The sequence below is a fragment of the Coloeus monedula genome (assembly GCF_965178545.1).
Source record: "Coloeus monedula genome assembly, chromosome: 4".
In the NCBI taxonomy this organism is placed as follows: Eukaryota; Metazoa; Chordata; class Aves; order Passeriformes; family Corvidae; genus Coloeus; species Coloeus monedula.
Window position 1 is genome coordinate 69,214,399 of NC_138784.1, and position 22,277 is coordinate 69,236,675.

The window sequence follows — 22,277 nt, forward strand, 5'->3', positions numbered from 1 at the left end:
GGTCATCTAACAGGTCTAGTCCATCTTCTGTTGTTTATGATTCTGCTTGACCTCTGGCAGCGTGGAGCCTTGGAAGCCTGTGTCGATTCCTGAGCTCTGGTGGGCTGGTCACTAGCATGTCATTCTGCGCTGTTATGTGTGACACGGCCGGACTAGTGCAGCACCCCTGCCGGTCTGGAGGGAAGTTTCTAACAGGTCAACATCTTCTCTGTCCTGCCAGGATAGCGGAACTTGAAGTTTCTGATGAAAATGACATCAATTGGGATTTACTGGCTGAAGGATGGAGTAGTGTCCGCTCCCCACAGTGGCTTCGGAGTAAATGGTGGACCATTAAAAGGCAGATTGCAAACCACAAAGATGTTTCATTCCCTGGTAATGTACTACTTGCACACTTATCTTCTGAAAGCCCCTTTCACATATGTAAAAGGAATAGGGCTGCATTTTGTTGTCTGCTTATAGCATTGCTGGCCAAAGAGCACATTGCTCCTTTGCTGGAAGTTACTGGCCCCTTGGATCTGCTGGCTGAATTGCTTCTAAAAGCAGTCCTTAAATGTTTCAGTCAAACAAGCCAAGCTGATGTGTACAACTAGACAGATTTTGTCACCCCTTCTCACTTTGGCTAAAGTGAGAGCATGTATATAAGCAGCCCAGCTGGCAGATCTCAGATGATGCTCATCTTTGGTATGGAGGGCAGTGACCTCTTCAGGTGGAAGAGGATATGTATCTGCAGCCTAACTAGGGCCTCAGGTTAGATGTGTTGCCTTTACGATGTTAAAATGTAATCTCTGTCAGGTGCTGGGCCTCAGCTGTAGACAGAAGGTAGATCTACTACTAGCTGCAGTGATGAGGAGGAGAGGAGTCAGGAGTATAAAGCTCCCCCAAATACATCTCGTACCATTTTCCCATTTTGGCTTGGAGACACCTAGTGCCTAAGCCAAAGGGATGTTTGTGACCTCCCTTGTCTGACTTGAGGAGAGGAAAAAAAAATCAGAGAGATTAGTCATGTCATAATTAATGAAAGATGTAACTTAATGCACACTTGTGCTGTGGTTGACAGTGTGGTTATATATTAGTCCTGCCTGGAGGCTGCAGCTGGGAGGAGAGCCTCTGTTACCACACATTAATAGGCAGCTGTTGCATCAAATAATTAATAATATAAATGCAGCACTGAATCAACAGACTGCTGTCTTTTCCCTTACAAAGGGAGATGTCTAGGCAGTTTGCTGTAATGAATATTAGAAAAGCTGAGGCCTCAGGTTTTGTAGCCTGGTGTTGCGTCAGCTGCTCCCTCAGCAGGGCCAAAGCAATTATAGAGAAGAAGGGTGGGTGATTCTGTTGGAGCAATGGGCATCTTCATGCACAGGTGAAGAATTGTAATATAACCACTGTGGGATTCGTTGTCTCTTGCTCCCTGTTTTCAGTGACATTTCTGTCAAGCTCTCGAACAAATCTGCTTCTGTGGTGTAGAAGATTGGAGGATTTACTTTTGATAGCATCATTACACAAGTAGTGGTACTGGCACTTGATTGTAGCTTGGGCGTATACCATGCATCATTGTAGAGAGTTCCAAAATTGTATGGGCTGTGTGTTCTTTTATCTCCCCAAGCATCGTGAAATGCCTGGGTTCCATGGGGAAATCTAGTTCACTGCAGTAGTTGACTATAAATGGTCTATGTATGTGATAAATTTCTAGTTTTTGTATCTCTGGAGATTGTTTAAGTTCCAGATTCTGTAGGATTTCGTTTGCTCTTTTCATCTTGGGTACATCACCAATTGCAGTATTTCAAATGTGCTTCTTCAGCCTGCTTTAGCATGAATGTTTTTTCTCTCAGTGCTGATAAAGGGTCTTAAACAGCTCCACGAGAACCAAAAAAACAATCCAGGGCACCAGCTTCCAGACAACAAATGTGGCAGTGGATTAGCAAACACTAACTCCAGCTCTGGGGTGCAGCACGTGCAGATCCGGGTGGCTCGCTTGGAGGAGAGCACGGGCAGTGCCCCGAGCCCCATGGCAGCTCTGCAGATCCCCGTGCAGATCACCCACGTCTGTAAGTACTGAAACCACTCACACAAAACCTGAAGCTTTCTCATGTTAAGGTGGTGGAGGAGGATTGAGTATGTCTTAAAAGAGTTGTATTAATTCTCCCTTGGTCTTGCCATAACTTCAGATGAAACATTTCTGGGTTCCATTTACCTGTTTCTAACTCTGTTAGGAAAATGCAGATATTGCTGTGACAGTAGTTCCAAGAACCTGCAATTGGAGCACCTGGACACAGGTGTTGCAGGTGTGTCTGTGTGTGAGTACACAGGAGTTTGCCACATAACCTGTTCTTTGAAAAGCCCTCGGTACACAAACCTCTTAATGAAGATAGAGCATATATGTTTATTCCTTATATATGTTTATTCTGGTCACTCTTGTGTAGAACAATGAACATCGTGCAAAGGATCTCCTTTTGTAAATTATGTAGACTGCTGTCTGTAAGTTCTGATGCAGGAAAGGTATAAGTGTTTTTTTCTAGTCCTGCTCTTTATTAGGCAGTTATTTCTAGACACAAACACTTGGAAAGTGTTAGCTGCCAAGTCACACCAACATTCAGCTAGTGTTCTCCTAAACCACTGTATTTTTTTTTAAGTTGGTGCTTCCCATGCTCTTAAGGATGAACTTTGCTCATTATCTAACATTGATTACCAGGTCTGCTCTGAATGTAGTTCTTCTTGCTTGATTTTGTAACTAATCTTACTAAGTAACTTCAGTCACAGGCAGTCTGTCATCTGCACTGTATATTGTTTTGCACCATTTGGCATTTGTAAATTTTATTAGGAAAAATTATTGCTTTGGTCTTGCTGATTACCAAACCAGTTACAGAATATTCTGAATTGGAAGGGATCCATGTGGATCACTGAGTCCCAACTCTTAAGTGAATGGCCTGTACAGGGGTTGGACCCACAACTTTGGCATTATTAGCACCCTGCTCTGACCAACTGAGCTAAGTTGATCAGGCTACAAACTGATTCTTCAGACTGTGACTGAATGGGCATTTGGCAAACAATTTTCTAATTTTATTAGATTAACCTGTATTAATCTATTTGTTAAGTGCTATCTTCATTTTATGAGATTTATTTTCTAATTAGAATGACACATGACACCAAGCCAAGAAGTTTTTATCTGTCGTAATATGCCAGTGGTCTCAGACTTCGATGAAACTTGATCGAAGCTGATGGGTTTTGATGAGCAGGCAAGAGGGGCTGGGATCCTGGAACCTTTAGTTCTTTCTGAATTGAACCCTGTAATGGTTATTTTGTGACTTGACTCGCCTCTGTCTGCCTAACAAGCCTTTTCCCCCATTTTAGTCTGGTTTTCTAAAGAATTTCTGGTTGTGTAATGCAAGTGACTTCTGTATTGTATGTTTCACAGTCCCATGAGAGCTGAAGCTATTAGCCACTTTCAGCTGCATTTGGTGGAAGGCTCAGGGTTTCAAAGGGGCAATTCCTGAGGTTTTATGAATATAGCTGGCTGGGTGACTGACAGGCCACACTTTACAGCTCTGCTACTGAGTACCAGGAAATCTGCAGCAGGAAACCTTGAACATGGCACTACAACAATAAAAGCTTCAAAATTGGAGCTTTTATCTTCTTAAGAGTCCAAAATTACTGTATTTTGCAGCCGCAGAGTTTCTAGTGCTTGGGTCACTGTTACCATCTTGTAGATCTTTTCCCCTTTTAGTATTTAGGAAAATACTGGAAAGTCCCAGGGAGAGTATTAATTTAGTTTCAGCTTCCTGGAACTTGTGATTTTTTTTTAAGACTAAGTAAAAATCATAGTTATGGTTATAAAGTTTTGGGTTAGAAGTTGTTTAGACCTGGTGATCTTAACCTGGTACATCAACTGTTTTCAGTGCTTTTTTTCACTGCTTTTAGAATTAATGGAGATAACTGCATAAATAATTAACACAGCTGTAGTAATACTTACAGCTGTTATACACTGCAGTCATAACACATAGGTTAGGCAAATATCTTGTGAAGCATCTGATCTTTCATCAGGGTGGACATACTGTGGAGGGAAGAAAAGATTAAAAATACAAAAAAATAAGAAAGAGGTCTGTGGGAAACACAACAATATTAAGCCTGACACCAGTTTAAAGCAAGCAGTACATGATCCAAAGCATATCATTACACCAAAGGTATCGTTACATTAGAACCTCTTGCAAATCTCATTACAGAAAGTAATTAGATCCTGTCAGAAACTTTATTTGTCTGCTTTTATCTCTGTGTGCTTAAACCCATACTTAGTTTCTTTTGCTCTTTTGGATTGTAGAATGCTCTCTTTAAATAGTATTGTGTTTTGGGTACCAATTAGGGACCTTTGCCATTAGGATTGCAGCCAGTTTTCTTTTTCCTCTTACTGGAATTAACAGTTCCCTGCCATGTATTAATTATAGTATGTTATGTTCTCTGCAGGGCTGAACATTCTGGTTTACTACTTTCCTTTTCTTTTTTTTTTTTTTTTTTTTGCCGTCCTTTTGCAGCCTCAACCGATTCCCCTGCTGCTACTGTTGACTCTGAGACAATAACACTGAACAGTGGAACACTGCAGACCTTTGAGATTCTTCCAGTAAGTAACTGGTATTTGTTATTGTGGGTTTTTTTCTTTTAAGCCCAGCTACTTCTTACACTATAGAACTGTGCATAAAAAAAAAATTCAAGTAGAAAGAATTTAAAAGTTCTAAAACTTATTTCTGAAAGTGTAATCCATTAGGGCTGCAAGGTAAATTGTGAATTACAGTTAAATGCTTTAAATTTGCATTAAGTTTTTCCTTTGTGCTTGGATTTTTTTCATTGTTGAAATCTGAAATAGAGGAGCCAGAGAAAGCTCCCAGCCAGTAAGGATTATGTCAGTTCCATTGTCCTGTAATTTATAGCACAGTTTCTCTTTAATCTCAAAGCAAAAGTAAGTTGAATTAATTCCTTTTTTACCTACTGTTATACAGCATAATACAGACCTGCTGGGCTCCTGTCCGTAATACTTGCCTTGGTAGCCCAGGGTTCTAGATGAGTTTTTTTCTGGTTTTTGAGTGCAGTACAGCAGTCAGTGCAGAAGGGATTGGATTGGATTGGTGTGGTGGTTTTTCCAGGGGAGTTACAGTTAGGCTGTTTCATGTAAATCAAAATGCTCCAGTATGGCCTGGGCAGTGTGTTTGGGTATTAAACCTGTGTTGTCTTCATAGTCTTTCCACCTCCAGCCAACTGGGACACCAGGTACCTACTTACTGCAGACAAGCTCGAGCCAAGGCCTCCCTTTAACGCTGACAACGAGTCCCACCATGACCCTGACGGCCGCGGCAGCTCCGGCCTCCCCGGAGCAGATCATCGTTCACGCCTTATCTGTAAGAGCTCTGGGCGGGGACAGCTCCGGGCTTTGGGCACTGGGGGAAGGGGGACATTGTAAGGTAGGGCCCTGCACATTCATGTTAAATTTGGAAAGCAGTTCTTAAGTCATAACAATGTTACCTGGCTTAAAATCCTGAAGACTAAGATTTTGGGGGTTTGTGTATTGTTTTTAAAAAGCAACCTCAGGTTACTTCAAAACTTAGCTTAGTGAGCAAGTTCTGAACAGGATGTCTCCATTTAGTGGCTTGGTCCCCAGCAAAACCAAATCTTGTTGTTTCGTGATGTTTTCAGTTACTCTCACGAATAGATAATGGTTCACAACACTTTGATAGTAGTGCCAAGTATTGCTTTTTGGTAGAGGGAGGAAAGGGGAAGCAAACTGGAAATTGAATCACAAAAGTGATGCAAAATTCAGTTGGAAAAACCCTGACCTTTTGAATCTACAGTGATCCTCACCTGAATGGTTGCCTCTTTAATACTGTTTTATTTTTAATTTATTTGTGATTTAAAGAACAGACGACACCACGTTCAGTCTACAGTTATCATTTAGGAGCAGGAAAGGTCAACAGATGATCTGGGCTGACATCCTGTGTATATAAAACTCTAAACTACACTTAGCAATTTGAATCTTTTGCTTGTATTTGCTTGAAAGACTTGTAAATAGTTACAGGAAAGTCTCTGACCTTTTTGGGGGTTCTATTTTGTCTCTTTTTTGCAAATGCTGCTCACAGCCAGAGCATTTGTTAAACACAAGTGACAACGTCACAGTGCAGTGCCACACGCCAAGTGTCATAATCCGCACTGTTGCTGCCGAAGACATCTCGTCCTCTGTCACCCAGACAGAACTGACTGTGGATTCAGACATTCAGTCAGCTGACCTGACAGATCCTCCAGACACCCTGGGAACAAATACTTTCCCAGATGATATCCATCAGTCCAAACTGAGTGACGAAGAGCAGTCAGCCTACAACGAAGATGATGCTTCCAAATTTAGCAGCAGGAATAGCAGAGAACTGATGGATGGAGTTATGGTAAGAACAGAGGAGGAGATTGCAGATGCCAGCCTGAAACAGGATGAGGATTCTCACTCTGATTTACCCAGCACATACGTTACTGAGGTAAGGGAGGGCATGATACTTGATGTTTTCTCCACTTCTGCATAGAGAATGATTTCATTGTATCTTTGGGCTTTATGTTACGCTATTTGAAGTATCTCCGTGATTTCATGTATATTGGTACCTGAAGGGAGGCTACAAGCAAGATGGAGAGATACTAATTTATAAGAACGTATAGTGAAAGGACAAAGGGGGATGGCTTCAAACTGAAAGAGTGTGGGTTTAGATAGAGTATTAGGAAGAAATTCTTTCCTGTGAGGGTGGTGAGGCACTGGAACAGGTTGCCCAGAGAAGTGGCGGGCTGCCTCATCTCTGGAAGTGTTCAAGGCTTTGGACAGGGCTTTGAGCAGCCCGGTCTCGCAAAAGGTGTCTTTGCCTGTGGCAGGGAGTTAGAACTAGATGATCTTCAAGGTCCTTTCCAATCCAAACAGTTCTGTGATTCTCTATCAGTTCTACGAGTATTTGTTGAGATCCTGTATCCTTGAGCTCTTTTGGTATGAGTATGAAAGTAACAGCATCTAGTTTGGTACTGAGACTGATATGTGACTTCATTTGAAGCACTGAATACCTCACTAGCTGTGGAGTCATTTCAGTACTCAGGGTACTTCTGAATGGTGACAGTGGAAAGCTGGAACTTTGGTGGCACTGAACAGTTGCCTTCATGTGATTCCTGTTTGATGCTGTTGCTTTAAACTGGGCTGTTAATTGTCCAACACACCTGCATCAATAGATAGATTGAACAAAGGAGGCAAAGTATTTAGGTTTTGCTTTATGAATCTAATAACATACTTCAAGATGTATCACAGTTTCCAGTTCGGAGGACTTCTGTTAAACGTACTGCTCCAGTCAAAAATGGGAATTTGAAGTGTTAAGCTAGTTCTCTCTCTGGCCTCAGATTTATTCATCTCTAACACCTGAGATGCAGAGATGAGTTTATCCAAATGATTACAGGTATTTGGATTGTTTATACTAAATTCCTCCATCTTTCACTTGTTGGAATTATGAAAATGACTTAAGTCACAGAAAACAGAGGTGCTAAAAAGAAGATAACACTCTTTAGTGGGTAGAAAATACTTCTTCCCTTACAAGTTTGATTAGGTTAGAATGTGGGAAAAGATGAGTTAGAGTGAAATACCCCATCCTGTTTTTTAAAACACTGTGCTCTACAGTAGCTGTATTTCTGCTTTGTCAGTCTTGAAAATCCATCACTGATCTGCTTTGGCTTTGTCTTTGAAGAAGCTTCTAATAGACAGTCCATATCCATTATGCTCTTACAAAAGGGAGAATCTTTGTACATCTCAAGTTTGCTACTACAGAAGCTTCTGAATCCTGCATACGTACGAATCTGGGGATTATTCTTCCATTTTCTGTGCCATGGTTGACGTAATTGTGGTAAGATTTTCAACATTTGACACAGACCATCAGCTTTCTACTCTTAAGTTTAAAACTTCAGCTTCTCGAGGTAGAATTAATAAACTTTTGATATTAACCCAGTTCCTAATTTAGCTTTGTACAAATTGCTTATGGCTAGCAGGATATAAAACTATAAACTTTTTTTTCCTTTACAGAAAAACAAACTGAATTTGTAATTCTAATTTGCCTTACCCTTTTAGTCAGATTCAAGTTTGACATGTGTATTTAAATTCTAGGAAATAGTGAACTGTCTGTGAGTAATTCTCAGTAAAAAGTTACTCAAGAAAAACATGCCTAAATTTTGTTTTCTTTAAGTCAGTGTTATTTTTATGAGCTTGCCAGGGTTGTATTGTCACTGTGGGTGGGTAGTGGGAGGCAGGCAGTCATGCTGCAGGGTTTTATTATTTCTGGCTGGGAAAGGTGCCCATTTGCCACAATGGCTTCTTTAGTTTGTCACGCCTCCTCTTCCCAGTTTCAAGCCTTGCCAGCCCAGTGCTGCTGGTGGGCAGAGCTGTGTGCTCTGCAGAGAGCTGCTCCTGCAGGTCAGGCACATGGTGCCCTCGTGGATGGGACCTAGTGCAGTTCACTGAGCTGCAGCACAGGTTGTCAGCTCCTCTTCAGCAGCATCAGGGAAGGGGTTTTCAGGCAGCTGCCTTTGCAAAAACACTGTGGAGTTATGTAGGGAAATAAGTTTTCCTGACGAAACCAAGGTGGAGGAGGATTTTCTTAAACATAGAGGGCTGTGACCTCTCCTAAACAATTCCTGCTCCCTCTGAAAACAGGGACAAATCTAGGTACCTTCCACTGTGTCAGCAACAGTGGAAGGCATTCTATATCAGGAATTCCTGAAGTTTGAACAAACCTTACACGTTACACAAAAACCTGGAATCCAAATATCTCTGCTGGTTCTGGCAGTACTGTGTAGGATTACTTTTCACTGTGTTTGTGGAATGAGGAGTGTGCTGTGACACTGAGTCAGCCAGATGTGTTAGTGCCATTCCAGTACCACAGGAGCCAGGGAAGAGGCAGCAGCAGCAGTTATGGTAGGCTGGGAAGAGAGTGAGGGTATTGACAACTTGTAGCTGGAAGGAATCAGTGTGTTGCCAATCTTCTGGTATCATGAGGTTCAGCAAAAATGTCTGGAGCCAACCTCCAGCCAGTGACAGGCACAGCAAATCAAGTGGGTCTTTGAGCTCTGTGTTCAGTTAACACTTGACAACAGGAGTTGTGAAACTTAAGGTAAAGCTGTTGTGTTTGTGGAGCAGGTAAGTACTATGTAATGTTCTAGTTTCAGAACATCTAGACAGCAAGTAGTGGAAAAGCCTAATTATTCCTCTTCAGACAAAATGTATGACTTGCAAGGGAACGTTTTATCACCACCGTGTCTCCTTTCCTCTCCACCTGCCTTTATATTGCTCAACAGGGTGAAATTCTTCTCATACTGTTTTTGGGTGCCTGCACTAAAATGAAACATGTCCTGTAAATGCTGAAATAAACTATCTCAGGTGCTGACATTTCAATTTAATGAGATAAAAGTCATCCAGAGTGTGATGCTTACTGTGGAGTATGGCTGAGCAATGCAGGTGTTTGTTTATGCTACCAGGAATGCACTCTCATGGCCTGTTCTGTGTTGTGCAGGACCTGGGTTCCCCAACGATAGAAGAACAAGTTGATCAACCTACAATAGATGATGAGACTGTGCTTATTGTTCCTTCTTCCCATGGTTTTATCCAGGCAACGGATGATATAGATAGTGAATCAGTCTTGCCCTTGACAACTCTCACAGGTATGACAGTCCCTTTCATTAAAGCAGTATATAGAGCTTTTGAGTTTCTGCAGACAATGCTTAGTGGATGCTTGCTTTCTCTTAAATAATTTTACATGTCAGTGCTGTGAAACTTTTAAGTACTCCTCAGAGGAAGGATCTCCCTGCAGAGCCCTCAGAGGGTCAGCAGTGATAGTGTAATACCTGATGGATACAAATGCAAGTCACACTGTTGCATCCATATCCATCTATATTGGTCATCACTTACCTTCTCTAAGGATACTCAAAACCCACCTGGATGTGGTGCTGTGCAACATGCTCTAGCTGAACCAGCTTTAGCAAGGGGTTGGACTAGAGGATCTCCAGAGGTCCTTTCCAACCCCAGCTGTTCTGTGATCCTGTGAAACTAAAAATTGCAAACTGCCTAGTTTGAACAATATTGCTTATAATTGGTTAGAATTCCAGACTACATTTCCTGTCTCTTAAGTTTGTATTTTATATCTTGTTAGAATGGCACAGCAATAGTTGTAATGCTTATTGTCTCTTGACAGATCCTATCCTACAACATCATGGAGATGGGTCACACATTATTGGCTCATCGTTGGGCAGCCCTGACTCGGAAGATTCAAAGGATGTTGAGGATTTAGTGAGCTGTCACTGAGAAGCAGCAATGGTATCTATTTCTATAGACCATGTTTGCATTGTGAAACTAGTTACAACCCTGTGCCACATTTCCAAAGAAAGCAGTCACAGTCTGTCTCTTTGAACAGAAACTTCCAGTGTGAAGTGACTACAGTGCGCTTTCTCTGCTCAGGCTGTTTCCCTCATCTGGGAGGGGGGACCGAGCTGCCAACCAAGGCCTGAAGGTGCCACATCTCACTGGGGTGTTCCAGTGTTCTGAAGAGCCTCTGTTGTAGTGCTCACTGCTCAGATCCATCCAGCTCTGATCTGACTTGTTACTGATGTGCTGAACTGCACACATGGAGAACTGGACAGAAGTCAAGGATTGCGGACTGTAGCCTCTTAGTGCCACAGCAAGTATTCGTTTGCACAGGTTACATGAAGAATGGGTGAGGATTTCTGCACTTACTGGCTCTTGTAATAGATGGAGTAAGAGACTGTTACATTTCAGGAAGGAGTGAGTTCCATCAAAGACTTCAGGGAGCGTGGGGAGCATCATGAAGCAGTGGTGTGTATTCCCATCTCATCTGACTCATTAGTATGTCTGTGGCATAGGAAGAAGGCAGAAGCTTATGGGACGTGCCTGGTCTGCTTGTTCCTGAGGAGTCCGTTGCTGGCAATGGACAGAGCTTGGAAAGATAACTTGTGGAAAATCTTTTCTTGTTTTTTGGGGTTTTTTTTCTTTTTTTTCATCACTACAGCAAGCTGAATAAAAAGGGAAGGGCTGTGAGAAAGGGAAGCTACTGGGACCCACCAGCCTCCCCCCACAAGCTTGGAATTTTGAGATTGTTGTGAGTAGGTTGGAATGTTTGTATCTCTCGCTGTTTACCTGACACTACCAGCCACCTCTCCAGAGGTGATTCCTGCAGCAGGTTAGTAGATGGGGAGTGGTGTGAAGGTGGCAAAGTCTTGGAGGAATAGCTCTGTGAGAGTTTGGACATAGGCCCCCCAAGGCAAAGGAGGCCAATTAATTCTTACATCGTTTGAAACAGACACTAGGCTGAGCAGCAGCCTGTTAGCTAGGAATCAAGAGAAAAAGCTATAGAAACTAAAGACTTGTATAAATTATTTTATTTATTTCTGTAATTAGCTCTTCATAATCAAGAGTTGGTCTTTTTCAGTCTGTGGTTTTGTTAATGTGAAAAATAAGTTGTAGTTTTAAATGTTTACCTAGGGAACAGAAATAATTGTATATTCAGTTTCAATAAAATAAAGAGTATTTGTCTTACTTGACTGTAACATGCTATTTATTTATACTGCCACAGATCCTTTCAATGCTGCAGTTTATTTGTACAGTAATAAAAAAAGTGCAGTTTTTTCCAAAATGAAAAAGCTTGTGCCATTCTGAAACATCAGTACAACTGGAATGTTCATTAAGCGCAACAGTAGCTCTTCAAAAAAAAGCAGAATGTCACGTCTTTTGGCAATAATTCTCCCCAACAAGAGGGACATTACATATACATTTACATGAAAATCATGTACTGATTTATCCTTGCACAACCCACTCCTTTCCTCTCAGGCTGATTGTTCTCACTTAAATGTCTCGAGTAGAGCTGAGAGCTGAGCTGGAAGCAGTCTGACACAGTAGCATCATTGCTGGGTATTCCCAATGTCCTTCATTTACCCACTTCATGGAAGTACAGGTTGGCACATATACATAACATGACAATAGAAAACAATATGTAGTAAATTAGATTTCTAAATTTGGGTTCCAGGTCTCCTTGTCGATACCAGTAGATCTAGAAGAGAAAAGGAGTTTGTGTTATTTTAAAAAGCCAGGTACTTCTGAGGAAACTTTCTATGGTAGCTGAACTGGCAACTTGTATGTCTGTTTTGGGGGGTTTTTTTCTTCCTGTAAAACAATCCAGCTTCCTCTGGCCAGAGAGACTGAGTGTGTGTGTGTGTGTGTCTGTGTGTGAAACTGTCCCTGGGGACATGTGCTCTCTGGTCAGCTTTGCGAAGAGGGAGGGAGAGTGGGTGGCTTAGCTGGGGGTGTTTTAACACTCAAAGCTGGCTACACCCTGGTTGAGGACAAACATGAGCTTTGCACTAACACAGTCTATTCTGGGCAGAGTCGTGGCCACCAGCCTTAGGATCAGAAACTGGGACTCACCAGGCAATGCAGCGTCCCCAGCAGTGAGGGGTTCAGGGCTGTTCCAGGTCACAGCTGGAGGAAGGAGACTGCTCCAAGTTTGAAAAGCTACCACAGAAGAAGGAGCCACCAGTGGGCCTGCCCATGGAAGGGGGATTGGACTAGATGGTCTTTGACAGCCCCTTCCAACCCAAACCATTCTGTGATTCTATGAACTCAAACCTGCCAGTTCCCTTTGCCAGTGCTTGGGACCAGCTCCCTTGGAATTCTGCAGCTGTTGAATAGAGGAACATCTACTTGCTGTAGCTTCCTACCCTTGGAGCTTCCATCCCCTGTGTTTGAAAGGTTGCTGACTAATGCAAGTGGCATGGCTGGTCCCACTTCAAGTGTCTTCTGCAGCACAATCCATCTCTGCATTCCTGTTTCAGTACTCTGCTCCCTGGTTTCCTACTCTCTGTCTCCACTGGCAGCTATGGGTGGCAGTGCCACAGAGGTGACAACTCTTGCACCACAGCTGGGCTGCAGGAGTTGGCTCAGTACACACACTTACTCTGCAGTAAATACAAACTCATTACCACTCCCTCATTGTCAGCTTGTGGTATCAAGGCAGGAAAGCTTTTCTAGGAGAGTGTAAAAAAGAAGGCAGCACCACATAAAGCAGATTTTATTCAGAGCCATCAAGTCAAAAGCACGGCAAACGTGGCGATACTTACAAGAATGCCAGCAGAAATGCAACACAAGGAGATGCAGAAAGCAAAAAATACATTCACAGGTTTTGGAGGTAGTTGCGGGAAGACAAAAGCACTGATTAGAGTGACCTGTATGGAGGAAAACAAAGATGAGGATTTCACTCTCACCAGTGCTGCAGTGAGAGGAGGCTCAGCCCAAGGGCTGGAGCAGCGCAGCGCTTGCGTCTTGCTCTGCACACCTCTCCCTGCTCTCTGACTCCCACCCCTGAGGAGCTGAAGGAAAATGTGCAAGTCTGGAGGAAAACTGCTTTGATACAGCTGCACACTGAGAGGAGTGCAATAAAAACGATGAAAGCTTTGCCACGCTGGCTCATTGCCAGAAACCACCCTCCAAGTAGCCGTGAAGCCATCAGGCCTGGGGGTGCACACTGCCCACGTAGGAGCATCGCTTCTGCCAAGTGTTCCACCAGCTGGCACCTCACCTGTCCCCACAGCCTCCCTGCACCCCCCGTGGACCATACAAGTGATGGTCTCCAGTCACGATGGCGTTGGGTTTGTCTTTAAAGCTTGGGGAAAGCACAGCTCAACACAAACTTTGGAAAGACTTACATAAGCCAAAAATAGAGGACAATAAATCATAAATAGAAGGAAGTAGAAGCAAACACGCTCTCCTGGCACATAAATGCTTTGTTGTCTCACCCAGCCTCACATTCAGCCAGGGCGGACAATCTACCAGAGATTTTATTACAGCTCTTAAAAGATGACATGAAGAAGGGTATTCCCCTCCTGTTGTCAAAGAGTTTCAAAAGACAGATATGTCCCAAAATGACTGCCTGCCCTAAATTAGAACTTGTTTGGTCATTGGAAGTTTCACCACCCGTTTTTGGGGAGGACTTCTTGTTTTTTCCCTGTCACCTGAAGGTGCAACATGGGGTGGGATGGGAGATACTTACTACAAGCAGCAAGGTTGTTAAGCCACCAACGACTAGATTGATGATTCTGTCCTGAAGAAAAAATAAGAGTGTTTTGTGTACCAAAAAAACCACCACCAACAAAGAACCCCAAACCATATAAAACAGACCATTAACCAACCACACTGAGAGCATCAGCCGGGATCCACGTTATCCCCAGCACACCATCGAGGCTCCCTGGTCAGCTCTGCCACACAGGAGGGTTTCCCTCCCTCCATGGACCCCAGGGAGGTTGTATTGGTCAAGGCCTTGTGCAGCAGGTTTGCTCATTTGCAAATGGCTTCTCTGCTACATCCAAATTGATTACAGTTGTGCAAATTATTTTTAAATCTTTTTTTTAAAGTGGGAGCGCACAGATGGAGGTTGTCAGGAAAGGTTTTTTTTAGCCTCACTGCCTGAGAATTAATAGATTGATAGAGTCTTAGGTGGGCATTTGTGGGCTGCTGGTAAGAAGGTGAAGCATTGCCCACACCCCAAACATTCCACCCTAACACTAGCAGATCTGAACATACCACACAGTGGCTCTGCTTGGACAGACAGATATCCCCCCACACTTCTTTCTGCTGCTCCTCATCCGTGTAAAACGACTGACTGGGAGGACACAACCTTTTTGCACCTGAGAAGAGAGATCCCTCAGTGCCAGCATCGCAGTCCCAGCCCAGTGGCATCAGGGCAGGGGCTGGCTGTGACACTGGGCTGTGTGACCATGGGCTCAGAGAAGCACCCAGAGCAAGACCCTGTACTGATGCACCTTCTGGAGTGAAAAACAAAGGAAAAGGAGAACATTCCCATCCCTGCCAGCACACTGCCTTCTCCCTGGTGCTGCTCTGAGTATAAATGTGCATCACTACAGTCAGGCTGGGCTGCACATAGCTGACAACTCAAATCAAAGGCTAGAAGAACAGCTACAGCAGAAAAGCTGTGCAGAGAGAAAACTCCACAAACTTCAATTAATTATACTGAGAGTGATTAAGTGTGGTGAAAAGAAAGTGAGAAAAAAGTTTGTGCAGTGAAAGCATTTTGCCCAAGACACCGCAGCCAGCAGGCAGGGCAACATGGGCTTCCTTCCACCTGCTCTTGCACCTTTCTTCCCTCCTAGAATCTGGATTTGTAGAGGGAGTAGTCCCAGGTCATGAAGAAGTAACACATGGCAGCAGCAGGGCACAAGAAGAAAGCAGAGAGCAGCAAATTATGGTTTTGTGGGACATCACCAGCCCTGACCTAAGTCTTTGTGGAGCTCACATTCAAGTGGTTCAGGAACAGGTGGATGCTGTGCCCTGGTTGTGTTCATCTCCAACTGAAAGGGCCACAGCAAGCAGACTCTTGGAAACCTCTTTTATTAGTCCCCAGCTCCTCTTTGTTAAACGAGACCATTGATGCTCCTGTAGCTCAGAAGCCCCAAGCCATGGGGGCACAGTGGTGACTGCAGCAGTGGGAAGTGAACCCCCCCATAGGAAATTGTCACCAACATCCCCTGTGCAAGGTCCTTGCCAGCCAGGCACAAACCCCCTCTCCTCACCAGCATTCCCACACAGCGGCAGCCTCTGGGAGCCAACTGTGAGATACCCACCACTGACCCCAAAGATGGAGACAAGTAACTCCAGGCAAGTAAGAGAAGCAACTTGAGAAATGCAGGCATGAAATGCTCCACAACAGCATATTGTGATGGCTCAGCTGGACTCCTCTTCCTCACCTAAAATAAATTGAAGAACTCAAAGCTAACTCTAATTTAGGCAGGACACGGAAGGGTCCTCACCCCCAAAAGCCACTCCAATACCAGGAGAGGATGGCAGTTTTGCTCTGCCCTTGCCCTGCAGACCTGGCTGAGCCCACCAAGGCAATGTTACAGAGGGGGACCAGAGTTTGCATTCAGGCTCAGCACCGCCATTCAGGGTGGCAAGAGGTGAGCAACTGGATTCCTTGTGCCATGAGGAGATGGATTTCCAACAGCAGAGATAGCAGGGAATGCCAGGGAGCCAGCTGCAGAGCAGCAGTGGGTCACCAACCTGCAGAGCTCACCTGGTGAGCACAGTCACAGCCAGCTCTGCAGAGAGCTTGGAGGGATGGACAGAGTCAGTCACCATCCAGAAACTCAGGCATGACTCTGCTTCTCCTAATTAGCTAGAGACCCATTGTGTGAGGACAGACTGGACTGGCAGGAGAAAACAAGGGGGTCACACTTGGCAGTGGCCATGGAGCATTTCTCCCCGACTGTTGCAGTGTGCGAGAGAGCGTCCCCCAGCACAGGAACTCTCATCTCACACTGCTGAGTGATGGACTTCCCAGCAACAGGCAGATCAGGTACGGATGCTGGCAGTGGAGCACGTGGCATCCAGTCCCTGCGGCCAAGGCATCCCCTGCCCCATGCTTAAACCTGCGGTCACTCAGATTTTCCAAATGCGCTGTCGGCCGAAGAAGGTATTTCAGGATCCGGGGATTAGAGACACTGATCCTGAAATCCCGGGCTTGGCAAAGCAGTGAGAGGCTGTATTCCCCAGTGCCCACTGACACTTCAGCCCCAGGCAGCTTAGCACAGCAAAAAGGTTAAAAATACTCAAGCAGAGGCTGCGACAGCTAAAGGGATTGGGGCTGAGGGAGCCTTTCACCTCCACACCGTGTCCGAGTGCACAGCCCGGCCCGGGCAGACACTCCTGGATACTGGGCACATGGAAACCAGCTGCCAGTGAGCCTTGTATCCTACATGTCACCCAGCTGGCAAAGCCAGCTCTTATAACCAGCACAGCTGATTCAGGAAGGGTTCTTCTCCAGCATCACTATGTGTCCTAATAGCCACTAGAGTAAAAAGACAAAAAAACCCAGCAGGCCCACCAAAAGAGAGCCTGCAGCTGCTTGAGGTCACCTGGACCAGCACAGGGCACTGGCACTCACACACTAACTTCTGATACAGCCCAGCAGTACCTCCATGGGGGTCCCCATTCAGCCAGCCAGCTGCCGAGATGTAGTGAGCTGTTGGCCAGACAGGAGATGAATTCCATGTTTCACTGTTGCACAAGCTGCATTTTGAAACAGGAGGTTTCTGCCCTCTCCTCCTCTCTGGGGAGGGTGTTGCAGGGGCTGGAGGCATCAAGTTTCTCCCAGGGAGCTTCTGCAGTGCAGAGGCCTCCCTCCATCTGCCTCTGGGAAAGGGACATAAGGTCAGGAAGCATCAAATCCTTGCAAAGCAGGAGGGCACAATCCAGGATTTTTTGGGATCTGGGTCAAGGTTACTTGGAGCAGCAGGGAAACTGAGGCAGGACTGAGAATGTATTTGCACCACTGCACCCCTTTCACAGGCTTTGAGAGAGTGGGAGCTTTGGTCTTTGCCCCCTCCCATCCTTGAATCCTCCAGGTTAGCAGTGTGTGGCTGAGCCCACAGGAATCCCAGCAGAGGCTTGGCCACGACAAGGGAACGGGCTGGTCCCCTGGAGCATGAAGCTGGTCCCCTGGAGCATGGGTACCTGGTGCAATCTCTGCAGGAGTGACGAAAAGTCCATTTTTATGCCTTACATCAGCAAGTCCAGATGGTCAGCAGCCATTGCAGCCCACTGCAGCCGTAGGGGATACCTGAATGCAATGCCAGACCCAGCCTCGTGGAATTCCAGGCAATACAAGCTGTGCTCAGGGCCATGCTGGCCACTGCAAGACATGGGGTGTTCCTGGTGTGTCCTCAAAGGCTCATCATTCCCATCCCGAGCTGGTCAGTCTCTCTATTGTTTTCTACTTCCAACTCATAGCAATTAACTCCCACCCACTCATATGTCCTCCCACCATGGAGGAACCCAACTTTCAGCTTCTTTCCCAAGAAGTGCTGTACCTGTGACACTCTGTCCCCTCTTTGCCACGGTACAGCCGTGCCTTTGCATTGTCTCATACCTGCTCGCTGCCAGTGCTGCATCCCTGGAAACCACAGCTGAATCCACAGCGCCTGGCATTCATCAGCACCGTGCTGCTACGCTCCCTCTTCCCACCAGAGACTCCTTTGGTACCATCTTGCCCCAGGCTCTGCTCAGCAGTCGCTTGGGAGAGCGAGCTTGGCAGGAGCAGCTGGACCACGGCGAGGTAAGGAGGCCGATGCTGCTGCCCAGCTCTGCCACCCCCACAGAGTGGCTTTACCCTCACAGTCACCAGCTTGGAGACCAGGAGAGTGCAAGAAGGCAGGAAGAGGGAATCCCCATCTCTACATCCATTTCCCACTGCTGGCAAGGGTGCGAGACCCCTAATTTTAGGTGCAGGCCTTCCTGGGGCACAAGCACTGCCCCTGCCCCTCCCTGTGGCCCCAGCCCGAGCAGAGACTCTCGGTTTGCCAATATCAGCCATCACTTGCAGAGACCCAAAAGCAGAGCTGGGGCGTGGGCAGACACACTCCTCCTGGCAGACCTGCTCCCATTTAAAGGCAAAGTTCAGCTTCTCCATTTCTGACACAGAACATTCCAGCTCGGGACCTCACCAGCGTCTGTTTCTAGGCAACCCCAGTGAATCAGGGAGGAAAGGACCCCGGGCCAGCACAGTGATCCCTTGTCTGTCGGACACGGGTACAGCAGAGAGAGACCATTGGCAGCTGCTCGGCCCAAATGACAGGTTCCAAAGAAAGCCACAGGAGGTAGGCAGGGGGTGAAGTGCAGGACGCTGGATCCCCATTAGAGCCCAGGAACTGAAATTAGCATCCCACGTTTATTATTTATCGCTCTCCTTTGCGAGCAGAGGCATAGCTGGAAAAAGACGAGGATCAGGGATCCAAGGCTTAACCTAGGCTGAAAAGTTTGGGGGTTACCTGCCAGGACTGCCTGATGGCACTGTCTGATGGCACATCCCAGTCCCCAGAAGCTCCCTCATCGCTGGGGGCTTCCCAAAATCCCTGACCAAGGACTGGCCAACAGGACCAAAGTGCAGGGCACTGCTCCAACAAAGGTACCCTTGCGCTCCCATCAGGGCCAGCAGCTGCTGGTGGCGGACGTCTGCCCCCCTCAGTTCATCTTCCTGGGGTCCTGCCTGTCCTCCTATGCCTCATCATTCTATTTTTCCCCAAAAGTCCGGGTGGTATCACTTTATGTTTTCATTAAACATTATCACCGTAGCAGCAGTTCCGAGTACCTGCAGGGAGGGCGGTGATGCATTCGATACACTCGTGAATAACCTCACGCAGTTTCAGCCTGCACCCCCCGGACACACACAAGTGTGGGTAACCCCTCCTAACAGGGGACAACCCCAAGTCACAAACCGATGGTGTGACATCTCCAGGTATCGTGATTCCCGAAGGATCCCGATGCAGGGCAGCCGCAGGAGCCCCTTCCCCAGCACAGCCCCCCGAAGCAGCGCCGGCCCGCAGCAGTGCCGAGAGCTGAGCGGCTTACGGGGATTGACACCTGAGGAGCCGCTGCTGCCACACGTCAGCCAAGGAGAGCCACCGCCGGCTCCTCCATCCCAGGAGGAAAATCAGTTCCCAGGAGGGCACCAAACGCAGCCCCCATCCCCATCCCCAGCAAAGACGCCCCTAAGCGGGTGAGAGGCAGCCTGGGGTGCTGCAGCCCCAAAGCCCCGGCTTGAGCGGCTGCAGGGCACACCCGGATGGGACACAGTGGCTGTGTGACCCCCGCCCGTGCCCAAACCCCTTCCCAACCCCACTCCGGGGGTCCCCTTGACCCTGGGACCCCGAGCCCCAACTCCTCGACACGGTTTTGGGGGGATGTTGGTTTGGGGGCGGTTATCTGAAAGTTGATTTCCTTGGGGAAAGGAGGGGAATGTTTTGTGAGTTTTTTTATTTGGGGAGGGGGTCTTGCTGGGAGCGGGTTAGTTCTGGGGATATTGTTCGGTTTTTTTAAAATTTGGGGCTGGTTTTGATGGATTATTTTTGGTTTGGGGCACTAATCGGGAGAGGGTTGTTTTTGTTTTATTTCAGGGGGCTTTTTATATAATTACGCCAATTTGAAGCTTTTCCTTCTTTTGGGATTTGGGGGACTACTTTTTCTATTTTTCCATTGGGGTGCAGCCTTTCTGATTTCTGATGCTGTTTTGGGGAGACCGAGGATTCTTTCTTATTTCATAGGGGTTTTTTATTTGTTTGCAGGATTCGGGCAGGTTCCTCGCTCGGGCCGGCCGCTCGGCTGCCTGCGGCGCTCCGTGCCGAACCCGGGGGCAGGGGATGGGGAGCTGCCGCTCTCCGGGGTGGCCGGGGAGGAGGTTCCTCATGACCGGCGGGCATTTACGCCGGCAGAGGGGGGGGGGGGGGGGGGACGACACACTACGGGACCTTCTGCTGCATTTTCTCCGCTGCGGTTCGCTTTGGCGGGGGGTTGTTTTGGGGGAGCGGGGTGCCGGGGGTGGCCGCCGGTGCGGCGGAGCGCCGTCCCTTACCCTGGCCGAGGTCTCCCCGAAGAGCGGCCGGTTGTCCGCGCCGCCGGTGCCGTACCCGCGGGCGGGGAATCCCTCCATGGCGCGGGGGCGCTGCGCCGGCGGCCGCGGGGGGGCGCCCGCTCATGCTGCGCCTCCCCCCCCTCCCCTCAGCCCCCCCCGCGCGGCCCCTCCGCGCCCCGCGCTCCCCGCGCGCCCGCCCCGCGCTCCCCGCGCGCCCGCCCCGCGCTCCCCGCGCGCCCGCCCCGCGCTCCCCGCGCGCCCGCCCCGCGCTCCCCGCGCGCCCGCCCCGCCCCCGGGGCACGGGGAAGGGAGGGGCGGGCGCGGCCCCGCGGGAGCTGCGCGGGCGCGGAGCCGCCGGCCCGGGCTGCGCGGGGAGGGGCGGGCGCGCTGCCGCCGGTTTGTTGCTCAACGAAGTTGCGGTATTTGTGCAAATCTCGTTATGTGCAAATGTGCGGTATATGTGCAAATCTCGAGCTATGGCAGCTCGGAGAAAGGAGCTTGACTTGATTTGATTTCGATTTGATTTTTCTCATTTTAAATTTTATTTTATTGCTCTTGTTATGGGGGTTTAAAATTTTATTTTATTTTCCTTTATGGTGTTTTACTCTCATAGAATCATAGAAGCAGGATATCCTGAGTTGGAAGGGACCCACAAGTAACCCCAGTCCGACTGCTGGCCCTGCACAGGACACCCCACAAATCCCACCCTGTGCCTGAGAGTGTTGTCCGAACCCTTCTTGAACTCTGTCGGGCTCAGTGCTGTGAGCGCTGCCCTGGGGAGCCTGTTCCAGTGCCAGCCACCCTCTGTGTGAAAAACCTCTTCCTGATATCCAACCTAACCTTTATTTTATAGTGGTGTAATTTTCTTACTTCGTATTTAATTTTGTTTTACTTTACTTTGCTTTATTTTATTGGAGGGGCTTATTTATTTATTTATTTTTAAACATCTGATGCTGCTAGAGCTGAAAAATGAACTTACATGTGCTCCTCCCAGTTCCCTACATGAGTTACCCATCTAAATTAGATAAAAGAGAGGGATTATTCCTGGTACTCGGATTGGTGGCAGTGAAAAACTTTTGATGTATACATTCCTTAGCCAAAGTTTTCCCACATATTGTTTCTGCTCAGGATAAAGCTTGCTGCTGCTGCTGCTTTGGAGTTGAAGATGGGTTTGCATGTGAGAAAGCCTGGGGACATTAATTTTATTGGGGTTTTTTAGTTTATTTTAATTTCTTTTAATTTTCTAATTATATTTTCAATTTATACTTTTATTTATGTTAATTTTAATTTATTTTTGTTGGCTTGTGGTTTTTTTTACTTTTTAATTAATTTCATTTCTTCTAACTACATCACTTGCTCTCAGAAAATAGCTTTCCTCTTGGATATCCCCTAGACCATCATGGATACAACCTTTCTCCAAGTGCATTCGAGGATGAAAATAAACCAATCAAGATGCATTAAATGTCATGGCTTCCAGGACAGATGTTTTTTGTTCAAATGAGCCCTGTGGTTTCCCCCCGACCCTGCTCTCCCTGCCATGCACCTCTCCAGGATTTTCAGGGGGCTTTTTGCCCTGAAAGACAAACTTCCCTAATTATAATTGTAATTTAGCAGAAATAGCATGGCCATTTCTTTCTTGCTGGATAGAAAATATTTCTAGGCCAGGTCTGTAGGTGAAAAGATCAGAAAGAAGAACACCAGCTGCAGATATGAACTTTCAGAACAGCAGTGCTGTTGGTGGCTCCAATTCCCGTCAGCCCCTGTCATCCAGGGTCCCCCACAGGCCGCTGGTCATGGCACGTCGGAGCTCCC

General features: G+C 46.8%; 2 protein-coding genes across 2 annotated transcripts in view; one reads left to right on the forward strand and one right to left on the reverse strand.

Moving 5' to 3' along the window:
- The window catches only part of DMTF1 (cyclin D binding myb like transcription factor 1), a 28,988-nt gene extending 17,457 nt beyond the window's left edge, over positions 1–11,531 (forward strand). The window contains exons 11-17 of the mRNA XM_082280300.1: positions 221–372; positions 1,833–2,048; positions 4,527–4,612; positions 5,226–5,384; positions 6,120–6,506; positions 9,555–9,702; positions 10,233–11,531. Coding sequence (XP_082136426.1) covers positions 221–372; positions 1,833–2,048; positions 4,527–4,612; positions 5,226–5,384; positions 6,120–6,506; positions 9,555–9,702; positions 10,233–10,342 — 1,258 coding nt within the window. The 3' untranslated portion in view covers positions 10,343–11,531. The remainder of the gene's footprint in view (positions 1–220; positions 373–1,832; positions 2,049–4,526; positions 4,613–5,225; positions 5,385–6,119; positions 6,507–9,554; positions 9,703–10,232) is intronic.
- A 447-nt stretch (positions 11,532–11,978) lies between these two features.
- On the reverse strand, positions 11,979–20,570 carry TMEM243 (transmembrane protein 243; the record flags this gene model as incomplete). The annotated part of the gene is made up of 4 exons (XM_082280303.1): positions 20,466–20,570; positions 14,097–14,147; positions 13,168–13,272; positions 11,979–12,101 (listed from the first exon to the last, which is right to left on the reverse strand). Exons 1-4 carry the CDS (start codon positions 20,541–20,543, stop codon positions 11,979–11,981), a joined length of 357 nt encoding a protein of 118 aa, XP_082136429.1. The 5' UTR covers positions 20,544–20,570.
- Between the last annotated feature and the right edge of the window lie 1,707 nt (positions 20,571–22,277).